The sequence below is a fragment of the Canis aureus genome, chromosome 9 (genome assembly GCF_053574225.1).
Source record: "Canis aureus isolate CA01 chromosome 9, VMU_Caureus_v.1.0, whole genome shotgun sequence".
NCBI lineage: Eukaryota > Metazoa > Chordata > Mammalia > Carnivora > Canidae > Canis > Canis aureus.
In genome coordinates, this window is record NC_135619.1 from 50,494,655 (window position 1) to 50,509,102 (window position 14,448).

Below are 14,448 nucleotides of genomic sequence, written 5' to 3' on the forward strand. Positions count from 1 at the left end.
CATGAGGTTCCTTCCCCATATTACAAATATGTGACTCTATTACAGGAGAAAATGTCCACCTTGGTTCTGGTGATGGGCAGCCCAAAGATTCTGGGCCCCTTCCTCAAGTGGAAAAGAAGCTCAAATGTACAGTTGAAGGCTGTGACCGGACATTTGTGTGGCCAGCTCACTTCAAGTACCATCTCAAAACGCATCGGTGAGCCTATCTGAGGTTCCATACTTGGAGCTCAAGAACATTGGTGCTGCTGGAGGAGCTTGTCCCCCAATTGACAAATTAAAGGGAAGCAAGGGTTCCAGTTAGCTTTTGATTAAGATGACTTTTGTTCTTATTTTATTTTAGACAGTGAGCTGGAGCTGGGGGAGAGGCAGACTCCCTGCTAAGCAGGGAGCCCAATGTGGGGCTTGATCCCAGGACCCTGGGATCATGACCTGAGCCGAAGGCAGATGCTTAAATGACTGAGCTCCCCAGGCACCCTGTCTTTTGTTCTTTAATAGAAAGGTTTGCATTGTCTCATTTACCTCATTTTTCACAAATACTTAATAAGACATTTGGCACCTAAGCATCTTAGAGCAAGAGCTCTGGAATCTCATTATAAAATATAATTTCTTGGAAAACTTAATATATATATATAAGCATGGGTGTCACTCATAAACCTTTGAAATCAGTACTCAGGAAGTAAGGCGTGGGGCACCTGCCTGGCTTAGTTGGTAGAACATGCAACTTTTGATCTTGGGGTTGTGAGTTTAAGCCCCATGCTGGGTATAGAGATTACTTAAAAAAAAAAAAAAGGAAGTAAGGCCTAGGGTTTTAATAAACAGATGTGGTTTTAACAAACTTCAGATGTGATTTTGGTATATTCATTCAGGTTTGGGATTTACTGTCTGCTTTGAGAGGCAATAGGAGCTTTGACTTATACTCTTTAGCAAAGAGCATTTTCAGGTATTGTTGCTTATGTGATTTTTTTTTTTTTTTTCCAGAAATGATCGCTCTTTCATCTGTCCTGCAGAAGGTTGTGGGAAAAGCTTCTATGTGCTGCAGAGGCTGAAGGTGCATATGAGGACCCATAATGGGGAGAAGCCCTTCATGTGCCCCGAGTCTAGCTGTGGTAAGCAGTTCACCACAGCTGGAAATCTGAAGAACCACTTGCGCATCCATACAGGTGTGTGCAACTCCAATATTCCTGTAGGCAATCTACTCCTTGTGTTCAGGGTTTGCTTGCCTATCCTTGGGAAAGGCTCTGAGGTGGGAAAAGAAATGAAGGTCTAGGATTGTTGCTAGGACTCTGAGGATGGAATTTCTTCTTTTCACATGCTTCATGGTACTTTTCAGTTAATGCAGTACCATTTATTGACCTTTCACCTGTGTGTGAGGAATGGACAGTGTTTATTTCTGACTGTAGGAGATTAGAGAATAGGAAAGGATATCAGGCTTTCTCTGATAACTAGGATATGATGAGATATGGACAAAATCAGTATTTCCAAATATCTTCGAACGTTACACAGTTGTAATTTTGGTCAGTAATATTTATTGAATGACACAGACCATACAGAGCCTCTTTTAGCCACTAACTGGGATAGAGTATGGGGGGAAATACAAAAGCTAAGATGAATCCCTGACTTTGAAGAGTTTGCTTTTTGGTAGAGAGAACCTCACAACGTGAAGCAGAATGAAAAGTGACTTGATCTGGAGCGAATAGCATGTTAATATCAAAGGAGCAAAATACAGATACCCTGACTCTCATTCTAAGAGTTTAAGAGTGACTTTCCAAGCCACTTGGCCTGAAATGTGCTAAGTCTCTTGTTAGAGCTTAATCACTGAACTGAGACCAGTCTCTTAGGATGTGTAACTGTTCTTCCTCACTTTCTTGCCACTTCTTTGTCTCTTCTTTCTTCTTACATTGCTAAAATGACAGTAGGTACAATTAAAGGGCATTGAAAAGTGAAATCCCAGCTGAAGCTCCAGGCATATCCCTGGGATTCCTGCTGGATTATGTTACGACTGGATATGTTTTAGGGCAGAATAGCTCTGTTCTCTGCTTTTTCTGTGAGAGTGAACTATGCTTGCTCCAAGAAGCACTTTGAACAAGGAACAAGAAAAACATCTAGCAAACTAGTTGGGGGAAGAAGTAGAATCCACCATGCCTTATTGTTGAATTCATTAACGCCTTCATCCTCGCGCTGCTCATTCTCTTTGTAGATTTGATAAAACTGAACATCTTAAAATGCTTTCTTTTACTGTGGAGTATGACCTTATTTTCTCTCTTCATTCTAGTTCCTGCTAGCTTTCCCTTGTTAATCTCCCTAATTGCTCACCATTTCCAGAACTTCTCATCTCTCCCACCACAGTCTCTTGGTGCATTGTCATTGTTTCTCCCTGGTTGCCTCACAGATCCCAGTTGCCAGAATTCATATAAAAATAAAAGTTAGGGGGCACCTGGGTGGCTCACATGGTTAAGCGTCTGCCTTCATCTTAGGTCATGATCTCCAGGTCCTGGATTGAGCCCCATGAGGGACTCTTGGCTCAATAGGGAATCTGCTTCTCTGTCTGCCTCTCCCTCTGCTCATGCTCTCTCTCTCTCTCTCTCTCTCTGTATCTCTCTGTCTCAAATAATAAACAAAATCTTTAAAAACAAAGAAGCATTTATTGAGGCAATTTAGTATGTGTCAAGTACATTGTCTCATTTAATTCTCACGGATACTTTACACAGTAGATACTGTATTCATTAATGAAGAAGTAGGAGATTAGAGAGTTAAACAACTTGCCCAATGTTACACAGCTAGGAAATGGCAGAGTTGGGATTTGAATTCCGATTAGACTCCAGAGCTTTTAAAAGGATTTTGTTTTCAAATGCTGACAACTCAGTTTATCTCAGATGTCAAAAGTGACGGCAGATCTTTATTTGTAGTAGCCATAGTAATTAAAGCTACCAATTTCGATGGTTTACCATGAGGGCTATATGCCAGACACTATGCTGAATATATTTAACTTGTAGTATCTCAGTTCTCAAAGTAATCTTTTGAGATTGTATTATGTTAACTTTATTTATTTATCTATCTATTTATTTATTTATTTATTTATTTATTTATTTATTTTTAACTTTATTTTTTAAGATTTATTTATTTCAAAGAGAGTTGGGGAGGGGCAGAGGGAAAGAAGCAGACTTGCTGCTGAGCAGTGCATGGGCGGGACTGGGGGGGTGGGGGTGGGGGCTTGATCCCACCACCCTGAAATCATGATCTGAGCCAAAATCAAAAGTTGGACGCTCAACCAAGCCACCCAGGTGCCCTAGAATTCTTCCCTTTCTCAAATACGTATAGCACTTTTTTGTACAGGAATTTATATTAAAATTATTTATAAATACATTTATCTCTGTCATACTAGTCTGTGACCTTCAGATAGGAACTGCATCTGATTTTTTTTCACTTTTTATTTTGAAATAATTAACAGTTTCATGAGAAGTTGCAAAATTAGTACAGAGTTGTGTGCCTTATGCATCTTCCTCAAAAAGTGACATCTTCTGTAGCCACAGTACAATATCAAAACCAGAAAGTTAATAGTACTATCAGTCTGTGCACCTTATTTAGTTTTTACCATGTATCTTTGATTTTTAGAAGAACAATGTAATATTGTAGACAGCACAAATTACAGAGAAGCCCAAAGAAGAAAGGAAATCATCCATAATAGCACCATCCATCAGGATGTAACTACCTTTAGCATATTGTCACAGATTTTACTTTGTACCTCTGACTGAATATCTGTTTTCATTTGTTTGCTTAATACAGTGGGACTATGTAAAATAGTAAAATATTTCATAACCTTTAAAAATCTGTACTTTTTAGTGGATTTAGAAACTGAATCATAAAGAGGATTGGTATAAAGGTAAAAATCCTGACAGCATATTCGGTGTAATCTTGATACCATTAAAAGGGGTAGGATCACTGAAGAAGGTAGATCATTGTAGCTGGTGCTCAGCCCTTGAGCCAGGAAGAAGGAAGTGTGATGCTCAGAGGTAGTCACTCTAAAGAAGAGGACAGGGCTGTCTGGTTGGCAGGCTTCTAGGAGACCACTGAGAGATGGCGCTTGCTGGATAGATAGCCCTGCTGAAGCTGCATTCATTGCCTGAATTCAAGAAAAGTCAAGCAAGTCACCGGAAACAGGATAAGGTTAATGCGAAAAGAGAGTAATGGATAGCCAGCTCATCAGAAGACTCTAACTCATTTTCTGTCTCTAGGAGAGAAGCCTTTCCTTTGTGAAGCCCAAGGATGTGGCCGTTCCTTTGCTGAGTATTCTAGCCTGCGGAAACATTTGGTGGTTCACTCAGGTACTAGACCTCTTTCAGTCATTGATTGCAGGGAAGGTAGAGAACCAAAAGGGTGAAAGGGTGGGAGGGGGGGTGGTATAAAGAAATCTAGAAAGAAACAAAGTGTCCAACATAAAGTTTGCTCCTCCTCATGACAGAATCAGAAGTCAAGGCTCTTAATAATTGTATTAAAAGGATTATATAATCAAGGGGGGGGAACCTAATGGCTTTATTTTCAGCAGAGCCATTGATTGAGTTGCTTTCTAATCCAGAGCTTTTCTGAAGAGATCAGCAAATTTATTTGGCATTATGTTGGGTGCTTTATAAGTTACATGGATATGGCCCATGGAGGTTACTCAAGAGCAGAGACTTGCCAAGACAGAATGAACTCAGAGTGGAGAGAGATTCTAGAATGGAATAAAGTAATTGTTCAAATAGTTAGCTATGGGAAGTATAGGGCAGCCAGAACAGGGGGAGTGAAGAGAAGGAACTGGAAATTATTTATGATGAGGACAGCAAAGCAATTCAGTGGGAGCAAGGGAGTTGGAGAGGTGTAATCAATCAGGGATGTGAATTTCAGAGTTGAGTTCTTACCTGATGACAATTTCTAAATAGAAAGTGGCAAACTGTTGTTAACCTGTGGGTTAGATGTAGACTTTCAGGTATGTTTTGCTTGGCTTGTAGAGTATTTTTATTTTATCTTAATTTTATTATATAAAATTATGTCAAACATATGTAAGAGTAGAGAAAATAAGGACATTTTCTTATATAACAACAGTGCTGTTACCATACCTTTCAGAATTAACAATTCCTTGGATTTATCTCATACCCAGTCCATGTTTCGTTTTTTTGCAGTTGTCTCAAAAATGTCTTTTAAAGTGGGTTTGTTTAGATCAGGATCCAATAAGGTTTAATGATTATTTTATTTTATTTTAATTTTTTTTTATTTATTTATGATAGTCACAGAGAGAGAGAGAGAGAGGGGCAGAGACATAGGCAGAGGGAGAAGCAGGCTCCATGCACTGGGAGCCTGACGTGGGATTCGATCCTGGGTCTCCAGGATCACGCCCTGGGCCAAAGGCAGGTGCTAAACCGCTGCGCCACCCAGGGATCCCTGATTATATTATTTTAATTATTATACTTAGTAAGTCATCTTTAAATCTGTCTATACTCACTTTTTTTTGTGCTGTAAACTTATTGCACAACATAGTTGGATTTTATAAAATGTCCCACATTCTAGATTTGCTGGTTTGCTTCCTTTTATATCATTTAACTTGTTCCCCTAGATTTCCTAAATGAAGGTAAGTCCTAAAAGCTTCAAATGTTCAAAGATTTTGCAAGGATGTTTTATAGATGGTCATATGTGTCTGATTTTGTATCATCAGGAGGGACACAGTGCTTGGCTATTGGAATTCATCAGTGGGTTCAGGTGGTTAACACTGTGATCTTCACATTGTAAAGATCCCTAGCACCTTTTGCTTTATGATTTCATTTCTGAGTGATGCCTGAATAGGTTATTTCATTAGGGTTGTAAAACAGTGGTTTTCTAATTCTTTAATTCTGTTCACATCAGCTGGAATTTTCTGTGTATAATAGGTCTCTTCTCTATCCCCTAGGGCTGTTTGGTAATTTGCACAGGAAAGGGAAGAAAAATGTGTGATCATTTTCTTTTCATTTCATTTAATTATTTTCAAAATAAGAAACCGGTGTTCTTGTTTCTTCTAGTGAATGCATGGGTTTCTATATAGTCACTGTATGTTAATCCATTATAGTTCTCTTTTAACAGCTTTTTTTTTTTTAACAGCTTTTTTGATGTCTAATGCATATACCTTAAAAATTCATGCATTGTAAGCATACAAATCAGTGATAGAAAGTATATAGAATTGTACAGTCATTGCCACAATCAAGTTTTAAAACACCTCTCACACCAGAAAGTTCCTTTGTGCCCTCTGGTTGTCCGTTCCTACTCCTGACCCCAGATCCAGGTTACTACTGCTCAGCTCTCTCCAAATAGGGTTTGCCTATTCTGGACAGTTTCTGGCCATTTCACTTAACTTTGGCCACCTCCTAATCCCCTGTAGGCACCTGTTTCTGACCCCAGCTCTAAGTGTGGCTATCCGAGCAGGTGGAAGGCAGATTGAGTTTTGGACTTGAGGACACAGAGGCTTTATATCTCCTCTGTAAAACCTGGCTACAGGTTACTGTGTAGAAGAACTGCCGGATTAAAGGCTGACAACTGTGAGACTGGTGGCAGGATGTGTAATAAGCGGGTATTATGAACCCAGGATTGGAATCCTTGAGAATGGTACATGTTCTGGAGGTCCATGGAAAACTATATCTGGAAATGGAAGGAAATATTCTATGTGGCTGCTATGATCTGCTACCAAAGAGGTTGTGAAGACAGCAGCACAGTGGGTCTCGAAAGGATAGGGGTTGGGAGCAATGAGTGTGCTAAGCTATCCTTGTGAACTCTCCCTGCCTTCCCTGGTGGATGTAGGTTTTGAGGCTAGGGATCTCCAAGGCTGGGTAGAGAATAGGAGAAGGAAAAGCCTCTTCTCATTATCTGAGCTTCTCTGTCCAGGTCTTGAGTCCATTTTCTTGCTGTTAGAATGTACCCTGTTTTTTTTGGCTATCCTCTCTTAACCTGCTCTCTGTTTCAGGAGAGAAGCCTCATCAGTGTCAGGTCTGTGGAAAGACCTTCTCTCAGAGTGGGAGTAGGAATGTGCACATGAGAAAGCATCACTTGCAGCTGGGAGCAGCTGGGAGTCAAGAGCAGGAGCAAACTGGTGAGGAGAGAGGGTGGAGTGGAGGGTTCTACCTTCTGGGCTCAAATAGCCAAATAACTGGCCTATCTGGTTATTTGGAAATTTTCAGATTCTGTGCTGGGGAGTGAGACCTGGTCTCATTTGATGGACTGGTGGTTTCCAAATGTAGCCATACAATAAAGTCTGTGAGCTTTTAAAAACATATATTTGTATTGTTTGTCCACCCCTTACCCCCAAATAAAACAAAACAGTAAGTCTGATAAATGAGATTATTTGGGAGTAAGATCCCAGAATCTGTAGTTTTGAAGCTTCCCTAGTGAGTTTGATGGTAACTAGTGCTGATCCATGAACCAGCATTTGAGTATTACTGTGATAAAGATTTCTAAAAAAAAAAAAAAAAGATTTCTATAAGACAAAAGTTTAAACATTTTTTTACCTATCAGTCATGATTCCCTTTTTACCTTCACTTAAATTTGGTAACTCATTTTTATTATTGTATTTCCATGTCTAACTTTAATCAGTTATTTCATTCCAAATACTCCTTTCCAAGGATGCATCTGTCCCATTGCCTATATTAATTCTCCACCTGTTGATCACAGGCAAGGATATTTATCTGTGAGGCTCCACTCTTCCCTTCTAGGTTTATTCTTGCTCCCTAAAAGTAGATAGCATCCAAGATACAAATTAACTTCCAGTTCTGAGAGGAAAGGCCAGCTTCCTGTGAAGGAAAACAGGAACCCGGCACAGCCTTGCCTGCTGCATGTCTCTCACATCCTGTTCTCTGTGCAGCTGAGCCACTCATGGGCACTAGTTTGCTTGAAGAGGCCTCAGTAACCAGTAAAAACCTGGTGCCTATGAATTCCCAGCCCAGCCTTGGTGGAGAGTCCTTGAATCTACCAAATACCAATTCTATCCTAGGAGTTGATGATGGTAAGACTTTCAACTCTCCTTTATTTGGGGAAAATGGGCTGCAACTAGGGACTAAGGAATGGGATTGTCTCCAAAATGGAGGTTTTCATTAATTTCATTTCTTGTGAGTAGCTGTGGTATGATTGAGTGGCATTTGTGTTCTTTGTCTCTGGGATGTATAAGTGAATCTGTTAAAAAAAATATTTTTTATTTTGTTGAACAGATGATGTAACAAAAGAATAAAGAGAAAAAATTTTAAGAAAATTATCCATAATCCTAGCATCCTAGCCCAACTATTTCTATCTTTCCTGTTGCAGTTATGGAAGAACTTAACTTTTAAAACATTTAAACAGAACATAACCAGGTTTTACAGAGGAGATATAAAGCAATTTCTCCATACCTTCAAAAGCCATATCTTCTGGAGAAAAGAAAGGGCTCTCTAGGAAACAGTTGCTCCTCTCTGGTATAGAAATTTCACCCAAGTTACACAGGCCAGGCCCTCTTCTCTGAAAAACTTAACAGGTGAGGTCAGCATGCATTTATTCAGTGCCTACTGTGTGCCTGGCACCATGGGAAAGATAAAAGTAGAAAACAGGGACCTTAAAATGTAGTTGAGAAATCAAAACTTAAATATGGGAAATGACAGAGTGAATAGAAGATAGCATATAAGTAAATGTTAAATTGCACAGTATAGTCTGGAAGACCAGTATATGTTGAAAGCCCCATAAAAGAAACTTTGTAATTTATTAGAGGCCTAAGTAGTTTATGTATAAACTGTCCAGAAGATTTTGACGGTGATCCCACATGAAGTCCCAGATCTTGTGTTTGAGTTACTCGTATCCCACTCGGGCAGTTTTGTGTATCAGTGACCGTGTTTGTGTAACTTCTGTGTGGAGCCTACAAGGCCCCGAGTCTGCTTCCACAACAAGCCTCCTTGCTTTCGTCATGTGATACTAGCAGATAGTTGAAGCATGAGACACAGAAATTGCATGGAACTGCTTTGCCATTCTTAAGGAAGAAAGTCTCAAGGGAGGAAGGGACACCGGTTAGGAACTTTGAAGCCCGATTTAAATTCTTAACTTCTGCACAGTGTGCTGTTTATATCGTTGGTGGCCGCGTTAAGGGTTGGCTGTGCTCCCCTGATTTGCCTGCCCAAGCAGCTTTTGCCCTGTTCCATGCATGGCTAATCCAGCTAACAGTGCTAAAGCCACACTACTCCAAATTGGTATATTGAAAAACGGTCAACTCTTATATATCAAAATTTCTTGCCTTTTCTTCCTATTCCTCTTTTGTAGTACTTTACATATTCACTGGTAATGATTATCAGACAGGAATTAATTTGGAAGAAGTATAGGAATATGGGTTTTCCAGGGAACAGTTTTTAGTGTTCTTAATGAGAGACTTGATAATGCAGGTAGGAGTATCTGTGGATTCACTTTTAATTGAAGCATTTCTGCCATTTCAGAGGTGCTTGCTGAAGGATCCCCACGTCCTCTGTCTTCAGTGCCTGATGTGACACATCACTTGGTGGCCATGCAGTCAGGGAGGCAGTCATATGAAGTTTCTGTCTTAACTGCTGTAAATCCACAGGAGGTAAATCTATCTCTTGCCCTTACTTTGTTTCTGTGGAGACTAATGTGGACGGTGATTGGGAATCTAGTTTAGAAGATCTGAAAATTACTCCAATTTCCCTTTCCTGGAAACTTAGACTAGAATATCTTACTTTAAGCTAAGCATGGGTCCAGCTTAACTTAAGCTTGATTGTTAGGGTCTCCTGGATTGGGAGACTGGTCCCTCATCGGCTGGGTCTCAGCTTTAATTTCCTTTATATACATACCTTACTGAATGATATCTGCTCCTACTGTTCTCTGCCTATGACATGAGGATACTGCTTTTATTTTAGAAAGAACATAATATCCTGGACCAAGTGGTCCTTGAGCAAAAAAGATAGTGACAAAATCATTGAAAATAATCATTGTTCATTTTGTTAGGGTCGTATGTCTGGGAGATACCAGGCTGAACCAACTGGGTATATATAGGAATGTGTTCACTTGCTTATGAAATGAGAACCAGCATCTAAATCAGAGAAAGGTTTTAGGTTGACTCTAAGCATTCGCAACTCTACAGTCTTGGCTATAACCTAGAAAACAGAATGAAAGCCAGCTAGGCTTCTAGAATTTTAGGGTATTTTATTGACTTTTTGTCCTGGGAGTAGATAACTTCATGAGCTCATTTCATATGCATAAACTTTTGCCAAAACCCATTTATCCCAGATGCCTTTGTATTTTAGGATCTCTTACAGTGCTCTCCCGTCTTCTCCCGTCTTTTCATTATAACCTGAAACCACAAAATCAGCTCTTCCAGGATTCAGATGACTGCATCCTATGTTGAATATTCTGGATTATTCTGTAAGATCCCTGGGGATGCCCAGGATCTCAGGGCTCTGGACATGCATGTTAATGATTCTGCCAGAACCTTTCCTCATATTCATTGTTGTGACCCATTGTCTGAGTCTTGCTTATAGTATATTGAAGGTTTTGTTTTTGCTTTTGGTATCATTGGTTCTTTGCTAAGTCACCTTCTTCTGGCTACTGCTTTGGAACATACCTCACCAATGAAAGCTTCCTTTATTATTTCCTCTCTTTACTTACATATTTTAAAATATTTATTATGAAAGTTTTCCAGGCAGCCCAGGTGGCTCAACGGTTTAGTGCCTCCTTCCACCCAGGGCGTGATCCTGGAGACCCGGGATCGAGTCCCACATCGGGCTCCCGGCGTGGAGCCTGCTTCTCCCTCTGCCTGTGTCTCTGCCTCTCTCTCTCTCTGTCTCTCATGAATAAATGAATAAATCTTAAAAAAAAAAAAAAAAAAAAGTTTTCCAGCAGTGTAGTGAGAAAGAGTATAGTGTAATGAACTCCTGTACCTATCCCCCAACTTCAACAGTTAACTTTCTGCTCTTCTTAGTTTACCTCTTCCTGCCTTATTTTTTTTTTTTAAGATTTTATTTATTTATTCATGAGAGACAGAGAGAGGCAGAGACACAGGCAGAGGGAGAAGCAGGCTCCATGCAGGGAGCCTGACGTGGGACTCGATTCCAGGTCTCCAGGATCAGGCCCTGGACTGAAGGCGGTTCTAAACCCCTGAGCCACCTGGGCTGCCCTTTCCTGCTTACTTCTTGTTGCTGTTCTCTTTTTGCTGGAGTATTTAAAAGCAAATCACAGACATACCATTTCACTTGTAGATATTTCAGCATATACCTGTAACACATTTTTTCATAGCTATTGTATCTTTATCATACCCAACAAAATTAGCAATCATTTATTGATATCCTCGAATACTTATTAGCCTGTGTTCCTTTTTTTTCCTCAAAATGTCTTTTAATGGTTGATTGGTTTATTTTGGGGGGGGTTGATTGGTTTAAATTAGGATTCAAACAAGGCAGGTTCACTGTATTTGGTTAATAATTCTCTTAATTCTCTTTTATCTCTAATAGTCTTCCCCATCCCCTATTCCCCACTGCCGTTTTTTTCAGAATGACTATCTAAGGAACAAGAATTTCCCAGGTTCTAGTTTTGGCTGATTGATTCCTTTTTTTTTTTTTTTAAATCTATTTATTCATGAGAGAGACACACAGAGAAAGGCAGAGACACAGACAGAGGGAAAAGCAGGCTCCATGCAGGGAGCCTGATGTGGGACTCGATCTCGGGACCCCAGGATCACGCCCTGGGCTGAAGGTGGCGCTAAACCGCTGAGCCACCCAGGGATCCCTGATTCCTTTTTTTGTTTAATATATTTCTCTATCCACAGATTTCCTAAAAACTGGTAGTTAGGAGCTTAGAGTCATCTTTATGTTTTTTTGCCTTGGCAAGAATATTCTTTTTTTTTTTTTTTTTTTTAAGGATTTTATTTATTTATTCATGAGAGAGAGAGAGAGGCAGAGACACAGGCAGAGGGAGAAGCAGTCTCCATGCAGGGAGCCCGACTTGGGACTCGATCCTGGGTCTCCAGGATCACTTCCTGGACCGAAGGTGGCTCTAAACCCCTGAGCCACCTGGGCTGCCCTTGGCAAGAGTATTTTTTAGGTATACTCTTGCTTTCTGTTAACAGCTCACAGCAGACATGATGTTTAGTTATACCTCTCTTACTGAGCTTAATGATTGACCAGTGGGTTACATAAAATTTTGGCAAACATTACTGATCATGGTCTAGATCAAATTTTTTTTATTAAGGCTTGCAAAATGGTGATATCCTAATTCCTTTTCTTTCTGCTTTTATGAACTGTGATTCTTCTTTAAAACAAAACAAAACAACTTTCTTTCATCAACTATTGGATTACTCTGAAACAGTCCAGAAAAATCATCTCCTTTTTTACCTAGTGGAAATTATTATCCTGACATAACCAATCCACAACACTCAACCTTTTCCTTTTTATATTTGAAACCTTGGCGCTTTTTTTTTCCTGTGCTGCTAAATACCTTTCTTTATTGAGTGAAGCATTTCAGATTTCCTCAAATAAATGCCATGTAGTTAACAGATACTACATCCCTAATGTGTGCAAGGCCCTCTGTTGGGTACTAAACAGTAATAAACAAAGTACAGTCTTTGCTTCAAAGAGCCTACAGTCAGACTTTGGACCTCTGCCTTTTACAGCTGTGCAAAATGGTCCCCTGGAGTTGTGCCTTACAGAGAGAATGGAAAGGGTGACAGGTCAATAAACTGGCAATTTTTATACAGTGTAGTAAATGCTAGTCGTGGGGGAAGTCAGGGAATAAGTTTGAGAGTTTAAGTTGAGACCTGAGGGATGAATGGCAATTATCTTGATGGATATGTGGGAGGGATTAGAAGAAAATAACAAGCATAAAAGTAGCAATGTATACAAGGGCAGAAGGTGAGGGAGCAGGGAACCACCATGGAACCACAGAATGTTGAGTAGAATAAGTTGGAATGTGAAATGGAAAGTGAGAGCAGGAAAGAAAAGCTGGTTTCTCTCTTGAAGGGCCTTCAAGGACATGATCGTATCCTGGGGGCAGGCAGTAGGGAGCCATGCATGGTTTAAGTTGCCTAACGACATGGTTAGATTTGTATGTGCGAAAAGTCCAGTAATGGCACATTTGTTCCCCTTGGACCTACGCATGTGGGTCTTGGAATTGGCTTCAGAGTGTCCTTGTTTGGGTGATGCTTACTCACAGGCTCAGACACACATGATACTGCTGACCACCTATAAAAAAACAAAAGAAAACTCGACCTTCATCCCAGGAGGACACTAAGGGCATAAGCACCCAGTTTCATGATGGGAGCTCCAGACACTTAATAGAAAAATATTAACAACACAAAGGGGCAAGTGGTGTCAGTAGTGTAGCTGAAAATCTTAGACGATCACTTCTCCCTCATGGGTCGTCACATATTTACAAACACCTCTGAGCCTCACTTCTGTGTTTCCTTCACTATTAACTGTTATTTTCCTCTTATCACAGGCATTCCCACTACTCATCCCTCCTTTTCTTTATCACGGCAGGCCTACCACATCCTCTGATATCTTCATTTTTAAACCTACAAGCCCCTTAAGACTCCAGGTTTAGTCCTTTTCCTCATCTAAGCTCCTGGTTCTAACTGACCTTCTTTCAATGACTGAGGAATGTTGATTCCTTAGGGATTCACAGATAGAAGGATGTTTGTAATCCTTAAACCAACACATATCCATTTCAAATTCTGTTTTTGGAGATAATCACACATTGTAGATCAAACCTGTAAGAATCTACTGGTGCACTTCTACTTGGGCTCCTGTAAATATGCTCTAAAATAAACTTACAAAGAATATCAGATAATAACCAAACACATATCAGAAATTATCATGGGAGGGGCTCCTGGCTGGCTTAGTCAGTAGAGTAAGGGACTCTGATCTCGGGGTGGTAAGTTCAAGCCCCATGTTAGGCATGGATATTACTTAATAAATAAATGACTCACACTTAAAAAAAGACTATCCTCTTAAAAAATGAAAAGAAATTATCGTGGGAAATATATCAAAACTACATCTTATTCAGATGGTTCAGATTGGACAGTTTTTGTCTTCCCCTCAATGTTACCCAGTCTCCTGCACAACAGACCAAGGACTCATCGTGTAGGGCCAGCTGGTAGCCCAGGGCTTTTGGACCTCTGCTGGCTAAAAGACATCCCAAGTGGGGGTCTGTAGTCACATTAAGCTCACATTGTTGAACTCAGGAACCAGTAGAAATGAGTGCCAGCTAGCCCTGAAGATACCAGAATTTGTCCTCAAAAAGAGGAAAGCAAATTGCAAAATTCTTGAAGATTTCTCATGAAATGCCATTGCTAAATTTGAATGCAAACATCTGAATCTTGATCTATATTAAAAAGACACCATTCTTGCATCCCCACCACAGCATCAGTTGAAATTTATGGTTTCTTTAAATTTCTTTATATTCCATATTATTAAATTCCATATAAATTACCTTCAT

General features: G+C 40.0%; 1 protein-coding gene across 6 annotated transcripts in view; it reads left to right on the top strand.

Moving 5' to 3' along the window:
- Positions 1–14,448, top strand: part of ZNF410 (zinc finger protein 410) — a 40,343-nt gene that overhangs the window by 24,388 nt on the left and 1,507 nt on the right. For 4 of the 6 annotated variants that reach the window (XM_077909951.1, XM_077909947.1, XM_077909948.1 and 1 more), the window contains exons 7-12: positions 46–196; positions 979–1,160; positions 4,233–4,322; positions 6,962–7,087; positions 7,856–7,996; positions 9,441–9,568. In XM_077909951.1, the coding sequence (XP_077766077.1) occupies positions 46–196; positions 979–1,160; positions 4,233–4,322; positions 6,962–7,087; positions 7,856–7,996; positions 9,441–9,568 (818 nt within the window). Of the gene's footprint in view, positions 1–45; positions 197–978; positions 1,161–4,232; positions 4,323–6,961; positions 7,088–7,855; positions 7,997–8,292; positions 8,498–9,440; positions 9,569–14,448 lie in introns of those variants that run through there. The other 2 variants (XR_013386513.1, XM_077909950.1) reach the window with 2 other exon arrangements.